Here is a 21,226-nt window from a genome sequence, read left to right on the forward strand (position 1 = left end):
ACTGACCAGTACTCCTCAAAAGGATCAAGGTCATAAAGGACAAGAAAAAATTAAGCAGTAGTTACAGAATGGAAAAGAAATAACTATATGCATTGTGTAAAGTAGTCTAGAACAGAAAAGGAACATCAACAGAAAAACTGGGGAATATTTCAATGACATCTGTACTTTAGTTAATAATACTGTACCAATGTTAATTTCCTCTTTATAATTATGCTAAGTGAAAGTGCACAACCAAAAACAACTATGTACTGCATGATTTCATATATATAAAATTCGAGAAAATGCAAACTAATCTATAGTGAGAAAAAGCAGAAGAGTGATTGCCTGGAGATGGAGGGGAGAGAGAAGCAACTATAAAGAGACAAGAGGAAACATCTGGGGGGGTTTGGATACGTTCATTATCATGATTATGGTGACGGTTTGAGTGTATACATGTCAAACTTAATCAAACTGACACTGTAAATACATGCAAGTTACATTATATCAATTATAGCTCAAAAAAGCTGTTTAAAAGTTAAAAACAAGTTATCTTAGATAGTGTTTTGAAGAACTAATTAAAGGGAGGAAAAAAACATGCTTAGGGAGACCTACTCAGAATCTGTTGCAAAAGCCTAAAGGAGTAACCAGAACTATGACGGAGGAGGGACAAAAAGAAGAAAAAACCAAAAACTGGTTATAATTTGCTTAGTTACCTTAAAATACATACATATAAGACACAAATTAGAGTAAACTGTATCTTTATATTTAATTTTGATGATTTAGGCATCTTTGCTCTATTTGACCTGTTTATTTGAAAGATTATTTTTTTAATGTTGATGAGAAAGGAAACATTAACCTATTCAATCGGTAAAACGACTTTATCAAAAAGGTTTCTGTTGTTACAATAAGCAATGATGATAATTTGCCTACTGGATTAATAAAGGTAAAAGAGTCAATCAGAGTGACAATATTTAATCACTAATTTAAAATCATAGTATGTTTTAGTATTTACTAATTTTTTATTTTTAATTATTTCAATATTTATTTCATAAACTTTTCACTTCTCAAAATGATTAACTTTTCTAATTTGGGAGTCAGAAAGCATAACAAATCTGATGTTTTTGCTCTAGTACACTCTGCTTGTACTCATACTGAAACAAAAGAATAATGTACAATAATGCAGGCTTTTGAAATTGCTAAGTTTTTATGTAAAGCAGACAACCAGCAGTCTTCAGTCTCACCTCTTTTCTAGTGACTTACACTCAGCATAGATTTTTTTTTTTAAATTGAAGTACAGTTGATTTATATGTTGTGTTGGTTTCTGGTGTACAGCATAGTGATGTTTTACATATATATATACACACACACATATATATACACACACACACACATGTTGCACAGATGTTAATAAGTACTACTCTGACTCTGTAAATAACAAAAATCAACATGTTTAAAGCCCCTCAATTAATTGTTGACTCTATGAAAAGAATCCTTCCCAGTAGGCAATTTCACTCCTTTCAGCGCTGCCTGTCTCTAAGTTTCTAAATACACGTACATTCAAAGAAGTCCATCACCACACATGGCAACACAGATTCAAGTAATGCATGAATCTTTCTGTATAAAAAGTACTTTCTGGTACTGGGAGGTTAGGACTTCAACTTATCTTCTTGGGGGGGATATGATTCAACCTATAACATTATCTCTTTGTAATGCTCCATAATAATTGAGAAGTGAGATACCAAGAATAAATAAAAATATGTTGTGACAGTATGTCTTACTGTATGTCTTTACTAAGGCTATCTAATCAAACTTTCTGCAAAAAGAGAAATGTTTTATATCTGCACTATGCAATCAATACAGTACGTACTAGTCACATGTGAGTACTGAGCACTTGAAATGTGGGTACTGTAAGGAACTGATTTTATTTTACTTAATTCTTAATAAATTAAAAATTTTAATAACATGTGGCCAGTGGTTTCCATGCTGGATGCACCAAATATACCTGTAGAATACAGGTTCTGTAGAACTGGTGATTGTTTACTTAAATAAAGGGAGAGATCAATCCAGCTACAAAAATGCTGTGTTAAAAGCTGAACAGGTTTCTTTACCATAGAGCTTTAGCATACCATTAGTAGGCTGATGTACAATGTAATTCTTAATAAAATAAATTATGTATATTTTCCAAGCTTACCTGATTAAACAACTCATCTTTCCCCTAGATTATCACAAAGTATCAAGAGTTCCTAATACCAGCCTTCAGGAAATTCTACTCTACACTTTTCAAGTAGCTATACATTTATATTAAGTCTGATAAACTAAATGTCACCGACTTTTAAAGTCAACTTTTTACTTTTTAAATTGTCTAATTCACTGGTTTTTAGTGTATTAACAGAGTTGTGCAATCATCACCACTATATAATTTCAGAGCATTTTTAAATCATTCCAACAAGACATTCTGTACCTATTAGCAGTCATTCTCCTTTCCCTCCTCCCCTTAACTCCTAGCAACCAATAATCTACTTTTTGACTCTATGGATTTGCCTATTCTGGAGATTTCATATAAAAAGAATCATATGATATATGGTCTTTCATGTCAGGCTTCTTTCATTTAGCATAATCTTTTAAGGTTCATCCATGTTGTGGCATGTCTCGGTACTTCGATCCTTTTATGACTAAGTAATACTCCCTTGTGTAGATTGTGTTTATCCATTCATCTGCTGATGGATGTTTAGGTTATTTCTACCTTTTGGGTACTTTGAAAAGTGCTGCTATTAAATGTTCGTGCACAAGTTTCTTTTTGAACATCTGCTATCAATTCTTTGGGATATATATCTAGGAACAGAATCGCTAATGTCATATGATAACTATGTTTAACTTTTCGAGGAACTGCCAAACTGTTTTCCATAGTGGCTGCACTATTTTACATTTCTACCAGCAGTCCATAAGGGTTCTAATTTCTCCACATCCTTGCCAACACTCTTGTTACTGTCTTTTAATTGCAGCTATTCCAATGTATGTCAATTGGTATCTTGGGGTTGATTTACATTTCCCTAATGACTAAATCATACTGAGCATCTTTTCATGTGCTTATTGGCTATATTATATCATCTTCAGAGAAATATCTATTCAAACCCATTGCCTACTTTTTTAACTGGAGTCACCAACTTTTAAACAAGTACTGTTCCAATACCTGACTTTCTAAGTTGATTACTGGAGTTCTTTTGTTCCTGTAGGAAAATTCACTAAAAATGGTGATTAGGTTCCTGGGCAAGCTCAAAAAAGTCTATTCAGCCCACAAATACTAATAGAGAATTTAATATAATGGCTAAAAATATAGGTTCTGGAGTCTGAATGCAAGACTCAAATACTGGCTCTGGCATTTACTAGCTTTAAGAGCTTGAAAAAAGTAACTTCTCCTATGCTCCAGTTTCTGCATCTTTAAAATAAACACAATAATAGAACCTACTTCACTGGTAGGTTCTGCAAAGATGAAATAAATAATATAGCACTTGGTAAAGTACTTTAGCACTCAATAAGCACTATAATTATTATTGCTGTCTTAATGTCTCAGGATCACATTATTAAAAATACTACAAAACAAAACTCCCAACACCCTCCCTGAAATAATTTATTCAAAATTCCTACTTAAGACACTAGTAACATACCACTTCTTGCTACAGTTAAGGCAATAATGAGAAGATCAGTCCAACTCTCTGGCAGTTTAGGGCTTGAACCACCCAATGACTGAAGGGGGAGAACGGCAGACTGACTAGAAGTGGGCACGGGGAACTTTGTGCAGTAATAAAAATGTTCTGAATCTTGACTGGAGTAGTCATTATATCATTATACACACCTGCCAAAATCCACTTAAGATCAACACTTCACTGTGCATTAAAAAAAATCCAAAAGTAAATTAATAAATAAGCCATCATTTAAGTATACTGAATGCTATTTACAAAGGAAAGAAAAATTACTAATATGTTTTAGATGATTTTCAAAAAAGGTTTTCTGGTTAATTGTTGACAATCCGTTAGATATTTTTCAAAGCAGACACAGGGCACTCCTATTGGTAACATGCAGTTTTTTCTACTGATACCACGTCAGTAGTGATGAATAATTAACTTTATGCTTCAAACATTCCTCGAATTCCAAAGTGCAATTTTTCTTAAAGGTAGAAGCTAATGATTGCAACTGATGATTCAATCTCAACACCAATGCTCTTGGCATTAAACTGAGATAATCAACTTCATGTACAGGAAGAGGACAGTCAATTAACTTTGGTTATTTTCTGTCTCTCCTATGCGAAATGAGTTAATATTTGAGAAATATCTGATTCTCACTTGCAAGTTCTTGAAACCAGGCTGTTTCTCTTCTATCATGTTACTATTCTTTATCCTATGCAATATTACATTAACAAATGGAAACATATTTAAAATTAATTTCACAAATAAAAAATCATTCAGAGTATTCATATGCTTAACTTTAATCTAATCAAGCCTTTAAACATAACTTTTAGTTTACAAGAAATACAGAGGATTCAGGAAAACATTACCAACTAGACAAATTCAGAGTGTGAGGGTGGTCTTCAAGAAAAGTGGCCTAATCTACTAAAAACAAAATAAATCTATGTAACGAAAGTGAGAGAGGGAAGGAAGACTATCAAAGGTTAAAAGGTAATAATCTCTAGTTAAGATCTAACAATCCAATGGAATGCATGAACCTCAAGTAGATCTTTGTTTTAAAATAAGAAAAAAAGCTATGTAAGTAATTTGGGAAATACTGAGGAAATTTTAAAATCAAACTCCTTAACAGAAGATATTAGGGAATTACTAATTTTCGTATTATGGCTATATATATGAAAGTCATTTTTAGAAGATGCACACTAAGTAGTTAGGTACCAGAGAAGTATCTTGATGTCTACAATTTTCAAAGAATTCCCATAAATATACACACACATATATATACATATACACCCAATCAAATAAATGATAAAGAAAATGTTGACAACTTGATTCTAGGTGGTGAGTATCCAGGTGTTCTGTACATTTAAAAAAATTTTATTAGATTTTATATGGAAAATAAGGGGTTGGTTGTATTCTTACATTGTGAAACAATATTTAAATCTCATGAATTAAGGAAACCAGTACTGGCCCCTCTAGAGAAGCATTTCAGTTAAGTCTTATATGTGTACACAATTGGACATAATCAGAGGTGGAAATTTCTGTATACAAATTCTATATAGAGCTGAAGGTAAGCAATCTCTATAATTTATCTCCATTTCCTAGCATATAGTTAAGTGCCAACTCTGGGTCAGAAGACCAACATACCTCAACAGCAGCCCATTATGGTATCATAGTGAAGACTCATCTTAAGTACTATTTGGCTTGGAGTCTTCACTATTGCATACTATTTATATACCATATAAAGAAAAACCACCTAATAGGGCTTCAGAAAGATTTTTTTTAATTGGTTAAATTTTTTTTTAAGTTGGATTCGGAGAAATAGAAATTAGTTAACTGAAAAATACTCAGGAAGACTAGGTAATTCTCCTATTCCAGAAAAACAGTAAACATTTTTAAATACACTAAACAATACACATTTTTCTAGTTTGAAATATACATCCATATTTCAAGACTTTTCTTGTTCCTATATACCATCTTCCCAATTCAGTTTCATAAATCTTCCCTCAGTTCAACATTAGAATGGGTGGATAAACCCAAGCTTATCAATCATCTGCCCTTCAGCCTCAGTTTCCTCATTTGTAAAATAAAAAGGATATGTCTAAAATGCAAAAACAAAAATTTACTTAACAGTATCATTTAACTTAAACAATATAATGTACTAAAAGGTTCTAGGCACTGTACTTGAAATTTACTGGGCATTTATTAAACAATCTGAATAGTCTGAATAGAACTGTTTGAATACAGTTTTATTTAAGTGAGTTGTTACCAATTTATCTTTCAAACTGATTGTTTCATATTTTATTATTCTTACTTTATATAAGAAACAGCATGGGACAATCTCCACAAAACCAGCTTTGGCATTAAGTGTGGGTACGAATCTCAGCTCTGCCATTTACTAAATAATTTCCTCTAGGTCACACAATTACTTTATTTGAGACTCAGTTTTCCTATTTGGAATATAGGGACCAATCTCCCAAAGTTACTGCAAGGATTGCACGAAATAATGTACATAAAAAACCTTAGAGATTGACATACAATTTGCACTTAATAACTGTTAGCTTGTACGTGCTCTTTTAGGTTTTTATTTTTAAAATTGATGGGGTTTAAATTGCATGTGACTGACAGTGAACAAAAGTGAACAAAAATTTTATCCTTGTGCTTCAAAAACAACTGATATTGATAATGGCAGTAGAGGTGATGGTAATGAATCTGGTTTTTAAAGGAAGTGATAACAATCGTGATAATGTTAGACAATGAGACCTAAAAACTACTGAATACGGTACTGTAAATAACCAGGCTTTAAATATATTCTCTTCCTAGCACTTCAAACACACACAGAACCAAACAGCTCCATCTCACAATAGTAAGAAAACAGCAATTACATCAACAACTATATGTGCTTGAAGAGAAAAACCAAAGAATTATTTCTTCCAAATGTCCTATAACTGACTTTTATGACACAAACAGCTCATGTGACCAGTTTTACCCCATTAAGACTTATGGGAACATAAAATTGCTTAGCAAAAGTTAAATCACAAGGACTTCCAAGAATGGCAGAGTGAAGAGATTGGCAAATCCTCTCCCTCACAAAACCACCGTAAAACTGACCTGTCAAAAGAAACATTTCACAGTTGACCCCTGAACACCACAGGTTTGAACTGCATGGGTCCACTTATATGCAGATTTTATTCAATAAATATGTACTACAGTACGTCTCGACTTGTGGTTCACTGAACCCGCGGACAGTGGAAACGTGGATACAGAGGGCAGACTCTAAAATTATACACAGATTTTTAACCACATGGAAGGTTGACACCCCTAATCCTTGTGTTGTTCAAGGGACAAGTGTTATATTTGTAAACTCATCAAAGGCATACAAATTAAGAAAATTTCATTCATGAAAACCTGCTGGGAACTTCAGGTAAGAAACGTAGCTATAAATGATGTTCTTGCCAGGACTGTACCCAGCCCCTCACCAAAGCCTGGTAGGCAGTAGTGTCACCAGGGTGGGCTGTTGGTTAAAAACCAGCAGCTTTGCTGCTAAAGGCATGCTGTCTTGATATGGAGCAGAGTGCAATACAGCCTGAAGCACTGTTGGTAAAAGGAGCATATCTTACAAAGCAAACAGAGAAAGCTGATGGCACTGTTAGCCAGAAGTTTCAGACCTGCTTTGGGTAAGTAGCACATCCCTCAACAAGCCTGAAATTTAACAAGAAAACCCTGGAAATCAGATAGTCGAAGCGGGAATAGATAAGCTTGCCACACAACGTTGGCTCAATGGGAGGCAGAACTTAAAAACAGGAAAAAACCTGAAGGTTCCAAGCTCTCCACTCATCCCTGTATTCCAGAGAGGCTGTGAACATGAATAGACAAGAGCAATGAAAGGCCAAGCTCCCCATACATCACTAGCTCACTGGGAGGTTGTTCCCAAGGAAGTTCCAGAAGGGTGTGGCAGGAAGTAAAAGCTGGAACAGACATTAAAATGTCCTGAACTTTGCCTGCACTCCCCAACCCACATATCAACCAAAAATGGATGCCTTACTGGCTCAAGATGTTTGAACATCTAACCACTCACTATGCAGACATAGAGACAACCCCTAGGAAGCCATGGTAAAAACAAAAATAAAAAAAATAAGCAAATATCTTAGTCAGTGGCTGCATGTTGTAGGAGAGATAAATATGTAGATTAAGTCCAGGTAACTTACTAAAAACAATACTAAAACAAAAAATCAGCAACAATAACCCTCAGAAAACAAAATTAGAAACTCTAGAGTTGTTACAATAAATTATCCAAAATGTACAATTATCAAAAAAATAGAAGACATATAATCAGTGACCCAGACTAAAGGAAAAAGAAACTATCTTTAGTGTGAGTGGGCCCAGTACAGCAGACAAGTAATTCAAATCAGTCATGAGAGATATATATATAAATGGAATAAAGGAAAGCATGTTTAAATAATCAAAGGAAAATGATAATACCTAAACAAGCAGGGAATCTCAAAAAAGTAAAAGCAATAAAAAAAAGGACCAATTCTAGAAATTCTACAGTTTTAAAGTACAAAACTGAAATGAAAGTTTCATTACATAGACTCAACAGATTTGAGATGGCAGAAGAATCAAAAACATGAAAATAGTTCGATAAAATTAAGTAATCAAAGAAAAAGAGAAAAAAGACTGAAGAGAGCCTCAGAGATCTATAGAACATAAAATACACCAATATATGTATAATGGGGAGTTCCAGGAGATGGCACAGGGGATTAAAAAACATTTGAAGAAATAATGAGTGCAAATGTTGCAAGTATGGTGAAAGACATTAAGCCTCTGATTCAAAATGCTTGACAAAACCCTAGTTGGATAAACACACACACATCCCCATACACAAACTACGTAACACCAACAAGATGTTAAAATAGCTGAGTTAAACAAGTGGACACACACAAGGGAAGAAAAATACAATTAATGGTTGACTTTTTAAAATATATTTTTAAATTTTTTATTTATTTTGGGGAGGTGGTAATTAGGTTTTGTTTGTCTGTTTATTTTAGAGGAGGTCCTGGGAACTGAACCCAGGATCTTGTGCATGCTAAGAATGTGCTGTCACTTGAGCTATATCCTCCCCATTAATGGTTAACTTCTCGTCAGAAACAATGAAGACAAGAAAGCCATAAAGGGACTTACTTAAATGCTGAAACAGAAGAACCATCAACTATGAATTCTATATCCAGTAAAATTATCCTTCAAAATTACAAAGTAAAGACATTCCCAGATAAAGAGATTAAAAGAATTTGTTATTAGCAAATCTGTTCTATGAGAAGTACTAAGAGAAATCCCTCAGAAAAAAACAGGAAATGACATTAAATGGCATACAGAAAAGAGTTAACAAAACAGGTCTAAGACTGCTGTACTAAAAAAATGCCTGCCTGCAAGGTTGGTCCTAAGCTGGCATCTGGGAACTTGAATTTGGGAGGGTTTCCACCATTCCTTAACTGATTAGAGTGGCTGACTAGCCTAAACTGTTTATACAAATCAAACGGCTAATGTTGAAACAACTATTTTCCTTCAGAGAATGCGAAATTTGGTATGTGCTGGGCAGAGAGTCTCCAATAAAAATCTTGGGGACTAGGTCTATAATGAGCTTCCCTGGTATACAACATTGCACATATGTTGTCACAATCTGTGGGAAAAAACAGGTACATCTTATATGACTACACTGCAACAGGATTATTTGAAGCTTGTAGCTGGCTCTTCCAGAATATGCCCAATGAGCCTTTTTCCTCTGGCAAATTTTCTTTATATGCTTTTGTTGTAATGAATCACAGTCATAACTATGGCCATATGCTGAGTACTGTGAGTCTTCCTAGTAAATCACTGAACCAGGGGGTAGTTTTACTTTTGGGAACTACTGACAAAGATGGTAACTCAAATCCAAAAGAAGAAACACAGAGCACAAGAAACAGAAAGTGGATAAATGTAAAAGACTGAATAAATGTATTTTCATCTTTCCTCCTAATTTCCGTAAAAGACATCAGGCTTTATAAAACAGAAACTTTTAAAAATACAATACACGATACTGTCAGGTTCATAACATAAAAAGACATAACATATATGACAATAATACCTCAAAGAAGGTGTCAGAGAACAGAACAATTAGATGTAAGATAAATAAAAAAGTAGAGAATTTGAACAACACTGTAGACTAGCTGAACCTAACAGAAATACACAAATCATTCCAAACAGAAAAATACATATTTCTGTCAAGTACACATGGAATATTCTCCAAGACAGACTATGAGGTAGGACACAAAACAAGCTTTAATTAACTTTAAAAGACTGAAACAATCCCAAATATTTTTTCTGATCACAATGCGATGAAAGATCAACAGCAAGAGGAAAAACAGAAAACTCACTAATACATGGAAATCAAATAACACTTTTTTAAATAACTCATGGAAAACAACAACAAACACAAGGGAAATCAGAAAATATCCTGAGACAAATGAAAATAAAAACACAACATACTAAAACACAAAGGATGCAACAAAAACAGTGCCAAGTGGGTAATTCACAACTAAGCGTTTACATGAAAAAAAGGCCTCAAGTCAATCTTATTTCACATCTTACCAAAGTACAAAAAGAATAAATTAACCCAAAGTTAGAAGAAAGAAGGAAATAATAAAGATTAGAGCAGAGAGAAATAAGGTGAATAAAAAACAGAGTAGATCAAAGAAATCAAGAGTTGGCTCCTCTAATATATCAACAAAACTGAGGAACCTTTAGCCAGATTGAGGGGAAAAAAAAAAAACTGAAATAACTAAACTCAGAAATGAAAGAGGGACCATTAGTACTGATTTCACAAAAATAAAAAGAATTATATGTGAGTACTCTGAACAATTGTGTCCTGACAAATCAGACTACCTAGATAAAATGGACAAATTCCAAGACTGAATATTGGAGAAATAAAAAATCTAAATAAACTTATAACTAGTAAGAAGTTTAAATCAGTAATCAAAAACCTCCTAACAAAGAAAAGCCCATACAGTTTCACAAATGAATTCTATCAAACATTTGAAATAAACACCAATCCTCAACTCTTCCAAAAACCTGAAGAGGGATCACTTACTAACTCATTCTATAAGGCTAGAATCACCCTGATACTAAAGCTAGACAAGGATTCTACAAGAGAAAAAAAACTACAGGTCAATATCCCTGAAGAAAACATATGCAAAAATCCTCAATAAAATACTAGCAAACCAAATTCGGCAGCATATTAAACAGATTATAAACCAGTGTGATTTATTCCTGGAATGTAAGGATGGTTCAATACAAGAAAAATCAATGTAATACACCACATTAATAGAAGAAAACACCACATGACCATCTCAGTTGATTCAGAAAAAAGCATGAGACAAAACTCAACATCCTTTCGTGCCAAAGACATTCAGCAAATTAGGAACAGAGTGAAACTACCTCAATGTAATAAAAGCCATATACAAAAAACTTAGTAACATACTCAGTGGTGAAAAACTGAAAAGCTTTTTCTCAAGGGCAGGAACAAGACAAGAATGCTCACTTTCACAACTACATTCAAAATAGTACTGAAAGTCCTAGGCCAGAGCAATTAGCAAGAAAACTAAAAAAAAGGCACCCAGATTGGAAAAGGAGAATTATCTCTGTTCTCTGAAAATATGATGCTTTATGTAGAAAACCCTATAGATTTCACATAAAATGGTTAAAAGTAATAAATGATTTAGCACAGTTGAGAGATGCAATATCACCACACAAAAATTGGTACATTTCTATATAATAATAAACATCTAAAAATAAAATTAAGAAAATCACTCCATATATATAGTACCATCACAGGAATAAAATTCTTAGGATCAGGCTTAACCAAGGAAGCGAAATACCTGTATGCTGAAAACTACAAAATGTTGCTGAAATTAAAAAGATGCCTATAAATGAAAAGATATTTTGTGTTCATGGCTTAGAAAACAATGATAAGGTGTCAATATTACCCAAAGCAATTTAGAGATTCAATGCAACTCCTATCAAAATTCCAACACCATTCTTTGTAAAAATATAAATTAATATGTGGACCCCAAATAACCAAAATAGTCTTGAAAAAGAGTAAAGTTGTATGTCTCACACTTTCTAACTTCAAAACTTATTACAAAGCTATGGCAATCAAAACAGTACCACAATGGCAGAAAGACTGACAAATACAACAACAGAATATAACAGAAAGCCCAGGAATAAGTACATGTGGCTAAATGATTTTCAACAGGGTGCCAAGACCATTCAATGGAGGAAAAGGATAGTCTTTAACAAACTACACCAGGAAAACTGAGTATCTCCATGGAAAAAATAAAATTTGATCCTTATCTCCCATCATACACAAAAATTAGCTCTAAATTGATTACAGACTTAAACATAAGAGCTAAAACTATAAAATTCCTTTAAGAAAGAGGGCAAAAACTTTGTAACTTTGGATTTAGCAATAATTTCTTGCACATGACACCAAAAGCAATGGCAACAACAACAAAAATAGTTAAGTTGGACTTCATCAAAATTAGAAGCTTTTGGACATCAAAGGACACTTATCAACAGAGTAAAATGGCAATCCACAGAAAGGGAGAAAATATTTACAAATCATATATATGATAAGGAATTGATATTTAGAATACAGTTGACGCTTGCAATGCAGGGATTGGGGCACCAAACCTCTGGACAGTCAAAAATCTGAGTATAACTTAACAGTCAGATCTCCATATTTGCAGTGCCACATTCGAGAATTCTCAGCCAAAAGCAGATAGTGCAGTATTATAGTATTTACTATCAAAAAACATCCACCTGTAAGTAAGTCCATGCAGTTCAAACTCATGTTGTTCAAGGGTCAGTACTATATAAAGAACTCCCACAACTCAACAACAAAAAAAGAAATCACTCAATTTTTAAATGGGCAAAGAATATGAATAGACATTTCTCCAAAGAAGATATATAAATGGCCAATAAGTATATTAAAAGATACTCAATGTCACTTGTTATTAGGGTTATCAGGATGGCTATCACTGGAAAAAACAGAAAACAGCAAGTGTTGGCAAAGATGTGGGAAAACTGGAATCCTTGTCTATTGCTGGTCGAAATGAAAAATGGTGCAGCCACTGTGAAAAATTAATGGGATGGCAATCAAAGATAAAAAAAGCAATTTCTCACAAAATTAAACACAGAATTACCATATATATAATCCAGCAATTCTATTTTGGGGTATATATACAAAAGAATCAAAAGTAGAGACTCAAACAGATAATTGCACACTAATGTTCACAGCAGGATTATTCATAATAAGTGAAAGCAACCCCAAAAGTGAATGTAACCCATGTCCATCAACAGATGAATGGATAAACTATAATATATACTTACAACAAAATATTATTCAGCCTTAAAAAGGAAGCAAATTTTGGTACACACTATAACATGGAGAACCCTGAAGACATCCTAAGTGAATTAAGTATATCACTAAAGGGCAAATATTGCGTTTTCACAATAATCAAATTCATAGGGACAGAAAGTAAAACAGTGGTTGACAGGGGCTGGGAGGAAAGGGGAATGGGGAATTACTGTTTACTGGGTTATGGTGTTTCAGTCTGGGAAGATGAACAAAGTTTTGGAAGTGGACGGTGGTGATGGCTGCACAAATGCAAATATACTCAAAGGCAACAGAACTGAACATTTAAAAATTATTAAAGTGGTAGATTTTATGTTATGTATATATATTTCACCACTTTAGAAACATGAAAGTAAAAAGGAGGAGGATGAAAAATTTCCTGTATTTTACTGGAATCAATTCAGTTATTAACCTGAAGTATACTGTAATAAGATGCATTTTGTAATTGCCAGAGCAACCATTAGTAAAATAACTCAAAAAAGTATGATTAAGAAATCAAAGCAATTAAAGGAATAACAGGTAAACTTTCAAAAAATGAGAGGTATAGAAAAGAAATAGCAAAATAGCTAACATAAATCAAACCACATCAATAATTACATTTACATGTGAATGCACTAAATACTCCAATCAAAAGGCAGGAATTATCAGACTGGATTTTTGAAACAACAAAACAAAAAAGCAAGATCTAAATACAGGCTATCTATACAAGACACATTTCAGATTGAAAGACATAAGTAGTCTTAAAGTAATAAAAGTATATAAACCTAACAATGCAGCCCAAAAATTAATGAAGCATAAACTGGCGAAACAAAGAAAAAACCAATTCAACAACAGAGTTGGAGATTTCCATCTCTACTTTCAATAACTGATAGAACTAGACTTAACATTAACAAGAATACAGAAACTTTGAACAATCATGCCAACCAATTTAACATTTAAAGAACTCTGCAAACTGCAGAATATATCTCCTCTACAAGTACAAAATGAATATTCTCTTACACAAACTATGTGCTAACCCCCAAAAAAGGTCTTAATAACCTTAAAAAAATTAAGTAATTCAAAGTATATTCCCCAACCACAAAAGAATTAAGTTAGAAATCAGTAACAAAGAATTTGGGAAACACTCAAGTATTTGGAAATTAAACTACACATCTTTTAAAAAATTTTTGTTTGTTTATTTGTTTAGGGGGTGGGTAGTTGGGTTTATTTATTCATTTTAATGGGGGTACTGGGGATTGAACCCAGGACGTCATGCATGCTAAGTATGTGCTCTACCACTTGAGCTATACCCTCCCCCAACCACACACTTCTAAATAACCTATGATTCAAATAAATGGTTAAATTTTAAAAACTAAATGAAAACAAAATTGGAACATATCAAAAGTTATAGGGGGCAGGAGATCAATGGGCAAAACAGAGGATTTTTAGGGCAGGAAAAATATGCTGTATGGTATTACAATGATGAATATATGTCATTATACATTTGCCCAAACCCACTGAACATACATACTATGAGTGAACTCTTAACTAAACTTGAACTGTGCATAATTACGATGTGTCAATGTAGGTTCATCCTTGGGGGAAGAAAAAAGGTATCATTCTGATGACTGATGTTGACAGTGTGGGAGGCTATGCGTGTGTGAGGAGAGGGGGTATGTGGGAAATCTATGTACCTGCCTCTCAATTTTACTGTAAACCTGAAACTGCTCAAAGAAAAAAAAAAGAAAAAATTTAAGAGTTTAAAATGCCTATATTAAAAAAAGAAATATCTCAAATTAATAATCTAAGCTTTCAATCTAACAGAACTAAAGCAAATTAAACCCAAACAAGCTGAAGAAATTTTTAAAAAATCAGTGCAGAAATTGGTAAAATAGAAAATAGAAAATTAATAGACTACGATCAGTAAAACCAAAAGGTGGTTCACTTAAAAAAAGAAAATTATCTAGACTGATGAGGGAAGTCCATTGAGATTCCATACCAATTTGTAACGGATATTTATATTTCTGTAAAAAATACTGTTGAGACTGCACTGAATCTGTAGATTGCTCTTGGTAGCACTGGCATCTTAACAGTATTAAGTGTTCCAATCCCCAGCTTTACTGAGATATGACTGACATTTAACATAGTCTAAGTTTGACCCACATGTTGATTTGATACTTACATATTGCAAAATAATTACCACCATAGTCTTAGCTAACACCTGCATCATGTCACATAATTACCATTTCTCTTTTGCAGTGAACACATCTACTCTCATCTCAGCAACTTTCAAGTATATAATATAGGACTATCAACTACAATTACCATGCTGTACACAATTTATTCAACTTAATAGCTGGAAGGTTATGCTCTTTGACCAACTTCTTCCCTTTTTCACCATCCTCCAGTCCCTCGTATCTATGTGTTTCTGTTTCTATGCATTCAGCTTTTTTAGATTCCATATATGTACGTGATATCATACATTGTTTTTGTCTGACTTATTTCACTTAGCATAATGCCCTCAAGGTCCATCCACACTGTTGCAAATGGTAAGATGTCCTTTCTAGTGCCTGAATATTTCATTATGTACATATACCATATCATCTTTATCCATTCATCCACTGAAAGATACTTAATTACTTCCATATCTTAGCTATTGTAAATAACATATACTACTATTCTAATATAATTTGGACTGTGTATAAGAGTATTTAATTTATCTTCATTTATATAACCCTCTCCAACACAAGTTTTTCTGATTTGAAGTTGTATTTTAGTACTACCATATTTTTTTAGTTACATGTCAACATTTAGAAATCTTCCAGTTATTAAAACTTAAAAAAATTTTGTGCTATGCATAGGACAGATATACTAAATTCATTAATTTATTTTTAAAGTACTTTATTAAGCATCGGCTGTAGGCAAAGAATTATGGATAATACAAAATAAGATCACTTATAGACTAACACAAAATTGTAAATCAATTACACTTCATTAAAAATAAATAAATCAACTTCAGTCCTCCAGAAACTTACACTCATGGAGAAATAAAGCTTGGGTGCAAAACTACAATACAAACAGTAGTTCATCCAAAGAATGAATACTTCTGCTTATGGTAAATAAAGAATGACTCACAGAGCAGGATCTCAACAGTAGCTAAAGTATGGATAATATTCTGACAGGCAGAGATGGGGCAAGAGAGCATTCCAAGAGGGGAGTGTCTCTGATATCAAACTACGGAGTATGAACTTCATTCTGTAACAGTGAACCCTAAATGACTTCCAAGCAGTGAGTTTATAAGGAAGGCTCGCTGGAGGCACTAATAGAACACAGCTGAAAGAGTGAGAAATGGGAGCATTTGAAACATACAGGTACAAATTAAATTACTTTCCTGGAGTCACACAGTTAACCATATACTCGATTCTTCGAACATCTATCTCATTGTTTTCTGTTATTAGTATACAGGAACAACAGCATAAGTTTCTACTCAAGGTTACTCGGCAATTTATTTCATAAGCCTAGTAACTACTTGTCTATTTCAGCTTTTTATTAGCAGTGATAACTCACAAAATTTTCATTTATATTAACACACTAACATCTTTGGATAGAATTTTTTACATATAAATGCCCTTTAAATCCCTTCCATATACTGCCTATTTATACTATCCTTTCACAGGAGGTGTTCAAAAATACTTCCGAGGGTATTTTATATATTTGAAATAATCAATGACCTGAAAATTGGGGTAAGACTTATTTAGAATTACAGGTATCATTCTGTGGTTCACATATGTAGACTTCTGTATTCACAGTTAAGCAGTATATTGAAGGAATAATTCTAGGCTCTCTGGTACAGTAACAAACACAATTCATCTCATCCGACACCCATGTCAATCATAAATCATAACATGCTTTAAACAGCAGCTTCATCCTCAAAGCTGAAACTCATCCTTTTACAACACCTTTGGCAGAAATACATCATCAGTTGCTCCACTGGGTAAGTTGCACCTCTACCATCCCAATCTAGCATATATATGCCCAATCTTTTCTGATTCCCCTTTTTTGAGTTCCAAAATATATGGATGATCCCTGTTGTAAACTCAAGCAGTTTTTAAAGCTCCTGAGTAGATCCACAAAGTAGAGAAAACAAATTTATATCAACATGTTACAATGAAAACAAGTCGCACCCTCACATTAAAAATTAAATCAAAAAGCAAAATGAGTATCTACAGAAACTCTTTTGTTCATAAACACATCTGAACAGCACTATACTACATTTCTCAAACTTGAAGTCAGGAAAGAATTCTGAAGAGAAATGACTCTATAACACTGGGATTCCAAACAGCTACCTAGGGTATATAATAGTAGCTATAAGAGGTACATAAAAGCTCACCAGAAGACCCATAAAATGTATACAAGTTATTCTTAGAAATCATATTTTAATGTTTCCAGTCTCATGTCTCATCAACATTTTCAGGCAGCAATTCTTTCAGATCTTAGGAAAAAAAAGCTTAGACTATTAAATGCATGTTCCTCTCATAAGGACAGTTTTTCTTTTTAAAAATGCATTCCACCTGTGTGAGTTTAACTAAGAGAGTCCTAACAAAATTTAAAGTAAGCAAATATGTTATCTCCTCTCATTTCTTTGAGCATGTTTCTCCTTATCTCCAAATGCCCTCAAGCTGCTTTTCAGACCTCAAATTCCATAAAACCTTTCTTTAGATCTTTAAAATTCACTTTATTCTATAAAATTACTTGCATATACAATGTCTCCAAAATCAAAGCTTTCATGTTCTCAGGCAAACACTTTAAACCAATTCACTCTAAATTATGGAGGAATAATTGATAGCTACTCAATATAGCCAGAGGTTTTCACTTCTAAAAGAAGCGCGTTGACCTAAATCTATTTTAACTTACATAGTTTCAGTAAGTTTAGAAGTTAAAATATCAAAATAAAAACTGGAATCTGGCACCTGTTTCCCCATTAACCCAGTTACTGACCTTAAAACCATCTAGTCCAATACCTGATTTTTAAAGCAACAAAGTGATGTCAGAGATTAAAGTTAACCATTCCTAAACCTACAGTACCATGGGGCCTCCTCTAAGGTATTCCCGCATTTCACTTCACATACTTCTTAACCCAGAGATACTATACAATCTAACTTTCTGCACACCGGATCTTAATAGAAGTGGCTCCAGGACTTCTGTAGAAAGTAGCTATCTGTGTGCAGGGTGGCAGTTTCAAGGAACAAGAGTACAAGTAGTTTTACATTCCAGTAGTACCTTAGATTTATTTAGTATCTAAGTCCAAAAGCAAAAAACTAATATTCTTAATATTCACAATATCCCTCAGAAAGTCAAGGCATATTTTTGTTTCTTCTATAGAGGAATAAAGTAGCCTACAGGCTCCTGGTCTATTCTTCCCTCATATTAAGTTTAGTTTCACCTAAAATTTAGTTAGGTGTGCCCTTTATAGAGATAAGGAAAGTTAAATTTTAGGCTTTACAATTTGTTAAATTAGAGTGAAACTGCGTACTAAATTCTGAGTTCAATTTAAAATTCAAGCTCTAATTTTTCTTTCCGTATATGCCTTAAATAGTTATATACACCCAAACAAATATTCAATCAGTATAAACAAAGTAAATAAATTAGTATCTCATTTAAGAACCAAATGGTATACAACACAGTCAAAAATGCAACCAAGCACCAGACAGAATAGTCACATGATTGGCTTTTATAATACCCTATTTCATTTTGCTATATATTTAAAAATTAAACCAGCCAAAACCTAATAGCAAATAGTCTGACTTAAAATCTAACTATGATAGTCATATAAAGAAGATATCAGAAACGCCTAAATTTCATAATCACTTTTACCAGAGCTGTGAGGACAGCTAAGGACCTTACAGGCATTCAAATGGTCAGAGATTTGACAGCTGTAACTAATTTAACTAAAGCCAGGTGTTTCACATGGATCTAATAACGCTAAGGTCACAACCTATTTTCCCACACGGTTAAACTAACTTTGAGAAAAACTTCGCTCTGACATCGATTAGTGCTGCGGGGGGGGGGGGGCATTTTTACACTATATTTTGTTGCTTTTATATACACACCTAAAGCAGTGTTAGCGGAATATAAGGAGTATCTATCCATCACTTATTTTTGAAGTTTTTATCTACTCAGTAATTAGATACAAGAAGGAAAAAAACCAGAATTCACAGAAAGCAAAAACAGAACTCAGGATCACGCTCTTCCCAGATCTGATTATTACTTCCAGGTGTTAATAAATACCAGGAGCAGAGCGGACAGATTTGAGTTCTACTTCCACTCCTACTAACCCCCGTACAATTCTCTACAGAAGAGTCCAACTGCAGCAGAGGAAAGAACTAGCGGAGTTCTTTCTCTAGTGGAGAGATGTTAGGGTGAAGCGAGAAGCTGGATTATCAGACCTTTAGTAAAAAAAAAAAATAATAACTCTGGCTGTAGTTGTTAGAAATAAGTTATCACAACCTGTAAAGTCTGGCACTGGGTAAAGCCCAAAAGGCTTTCCCTAACACCAAAACAACGGCCTTTGAAGCAAGGGAGGGTTAGGAATACAACAGCGGCCAGATTCCTAAATGTGGAAAGTTTAAACAAATTAGTTCCTCAGAGAATGGGGGAAGGGCGAGGAGGGAAAATCTGGGCTCTACCGAGGGAGCGCGCGGGGTTCGCACTGTGCGCGGCCGTAGGTCCAACGCAGGGAGGCGCAGGGATTTGGGACAGCAGCGACTGCATCCACCCCAGAGCCCTGGCCGAAGGACGTTTCCCGACCCGGGCGTTCGTGCCGCCGAGTAGGTGGAACGAGGACGCCGACGGCGAAAACGAGTGGGTCTGGCGCGAAGGGGCAGGGGTCCCGGACTCAGCATGGAAGTTGGGGGCAGGACGGTGCCAGGACGCCGGGGAGGGAGCCACGAGAGGCGGCGGGCGGCTCTACTTACTCGGCTGTACCAGATGCTGAGGCGGGCCCGGGCCAGCACGGCGAAGAAAGTCCTCTGGGGGTCGGACTGAACGTGGAAAGGCGCCTCGGCCGGGCTCCCCAGAGGGCAGAGCAGCCTCTTGGGCCAGCCGCTCAGGAAATACATGGCCCGCGCCGAGCCGCCGACGCCGCGGCGCCCGGCGGCCCCCGGCCCGGTCCGTCACACTCAGCGACCCGGTGCCGGACGCCGGTCTCCCACACCGCCACCAGCCGAGTCGGCGGCGGCGGCGGCGGCAGCTCGGGGCATCTGCCTGCTGGCCGGGCCGGGCCGGGCCGACGCTACACTAAGCGACGAAGGCACCCCCGAGCTGACGGGGCCTAATGTTGGGGCGGGAGGGGCAGAGAAAGTCGGGACGGAGATGGGGCGGGAGGAGCGCGAAGGCCCGCCCCGGCCCCGCCCCTTCCTCGAGCCGCACTGGCGTCACCACGCCGCGCCGCGAGGGTCTGGCCGGGCAGGGCTGCCCCGCGCGCGCGTACTGGAGACTTCTCCCCTCCCCCTCCCTCTGCTTTCTGAAGCTCCGCCTTGGTCTTCACTTCAATACGCATGCGTCTTTGCCTCGCTGAGGGTTCTCTACACCTCCCACTTGCAATGTAGAGCGTATAGTCACTGCTGAAGGCGGGATAATCGCCTGAGACTCGGAGGCAAGTAGGCCGAGCCAGCGAGACGCAGCTTCGAGGCAGGTCGGCCGTGGGACACGCCCTTTGCCTAGCCTAGCCAAATTTGACTTCCCTTGCGGATTGGTGGGGCCTCTGCTGGGGCAGGCCCGGGCTTTGCGTCGCCGGGTGTGGGTGGTGTGCGGGGGAGGCGAGTCACGTGATGCTCCGTGCTCTGGTTCCCATCCTGGCCTCCAGGCCTTGGCCTCCTTGCTGGGCTGTCGGGTCCTTAGTACATTGAGCCCCTGTTGTGTGCCAAGGGGCTGCAGCGAAAGCGAGTAGTGAAGTTCCTGCCCTCATAGAGTTTACATCCTTGGGGGTGGTAGTGGGGCTTTTATTCAATTCGTAAATAAACTACCTACAGTGAAAGCTCGTGAATCCTGCCTTCTATCCTTCAGTAATTGTAAACGTGGTGTATATTTCTGAATTCAGTTTGCATTCTCCTTTACCAATGTAACGTTAGACAAGGCTAGG

At 35.7% G+C, this 21,226-nt stretch overlaps 1 protein-coding gene across 4 annotated transcripts in view; it reads right to left on the bottom strand.

Annotated features, from left to right (window-relative positions):
* The window catches only part of RIC1 (RIC1 homolog, RAB6A GEF complex partner 1), a 103,001-nt gene extending 82,577 nt beyond the window's left edge, over positions 1 to 20,424 (bottom strand). For 2 of the 4 annotated variants that reach the window (XM_015242579.3, XM_006208147.3), the window contains exon 1: positions 20,061 to 20,424. In XM_015242579.3, the coding sequence (XP_015098065.2) occupies positions 20,061 to 20,204 (144 nt within the window). In that variant the 5' untranslated portion in view covers positions 20,205 to 20,424. The remainder of the gene's footprint in view (positions 1 to 20,060) is intronic. The other 2 variants (XM_015242577.3, XM_072959479.1) reach the window with 2 other exon arrangements.
* Between the last annotated feature and the right edge of the window lie 802 nt (positions 20,425 to 21,226).

Source organism: Vicugna pacos, chromosome 4, assembly GCF_048564905.1.
Source record: "Vicugna pacos chromosome 4, VicPac4, whole genome shotgun sequence".
NCBI lineage: Eukaryota > Metazoa > Chordata > Mammalia > Artiodactyla > Camelidae > Vicugna > Vicugna pacos.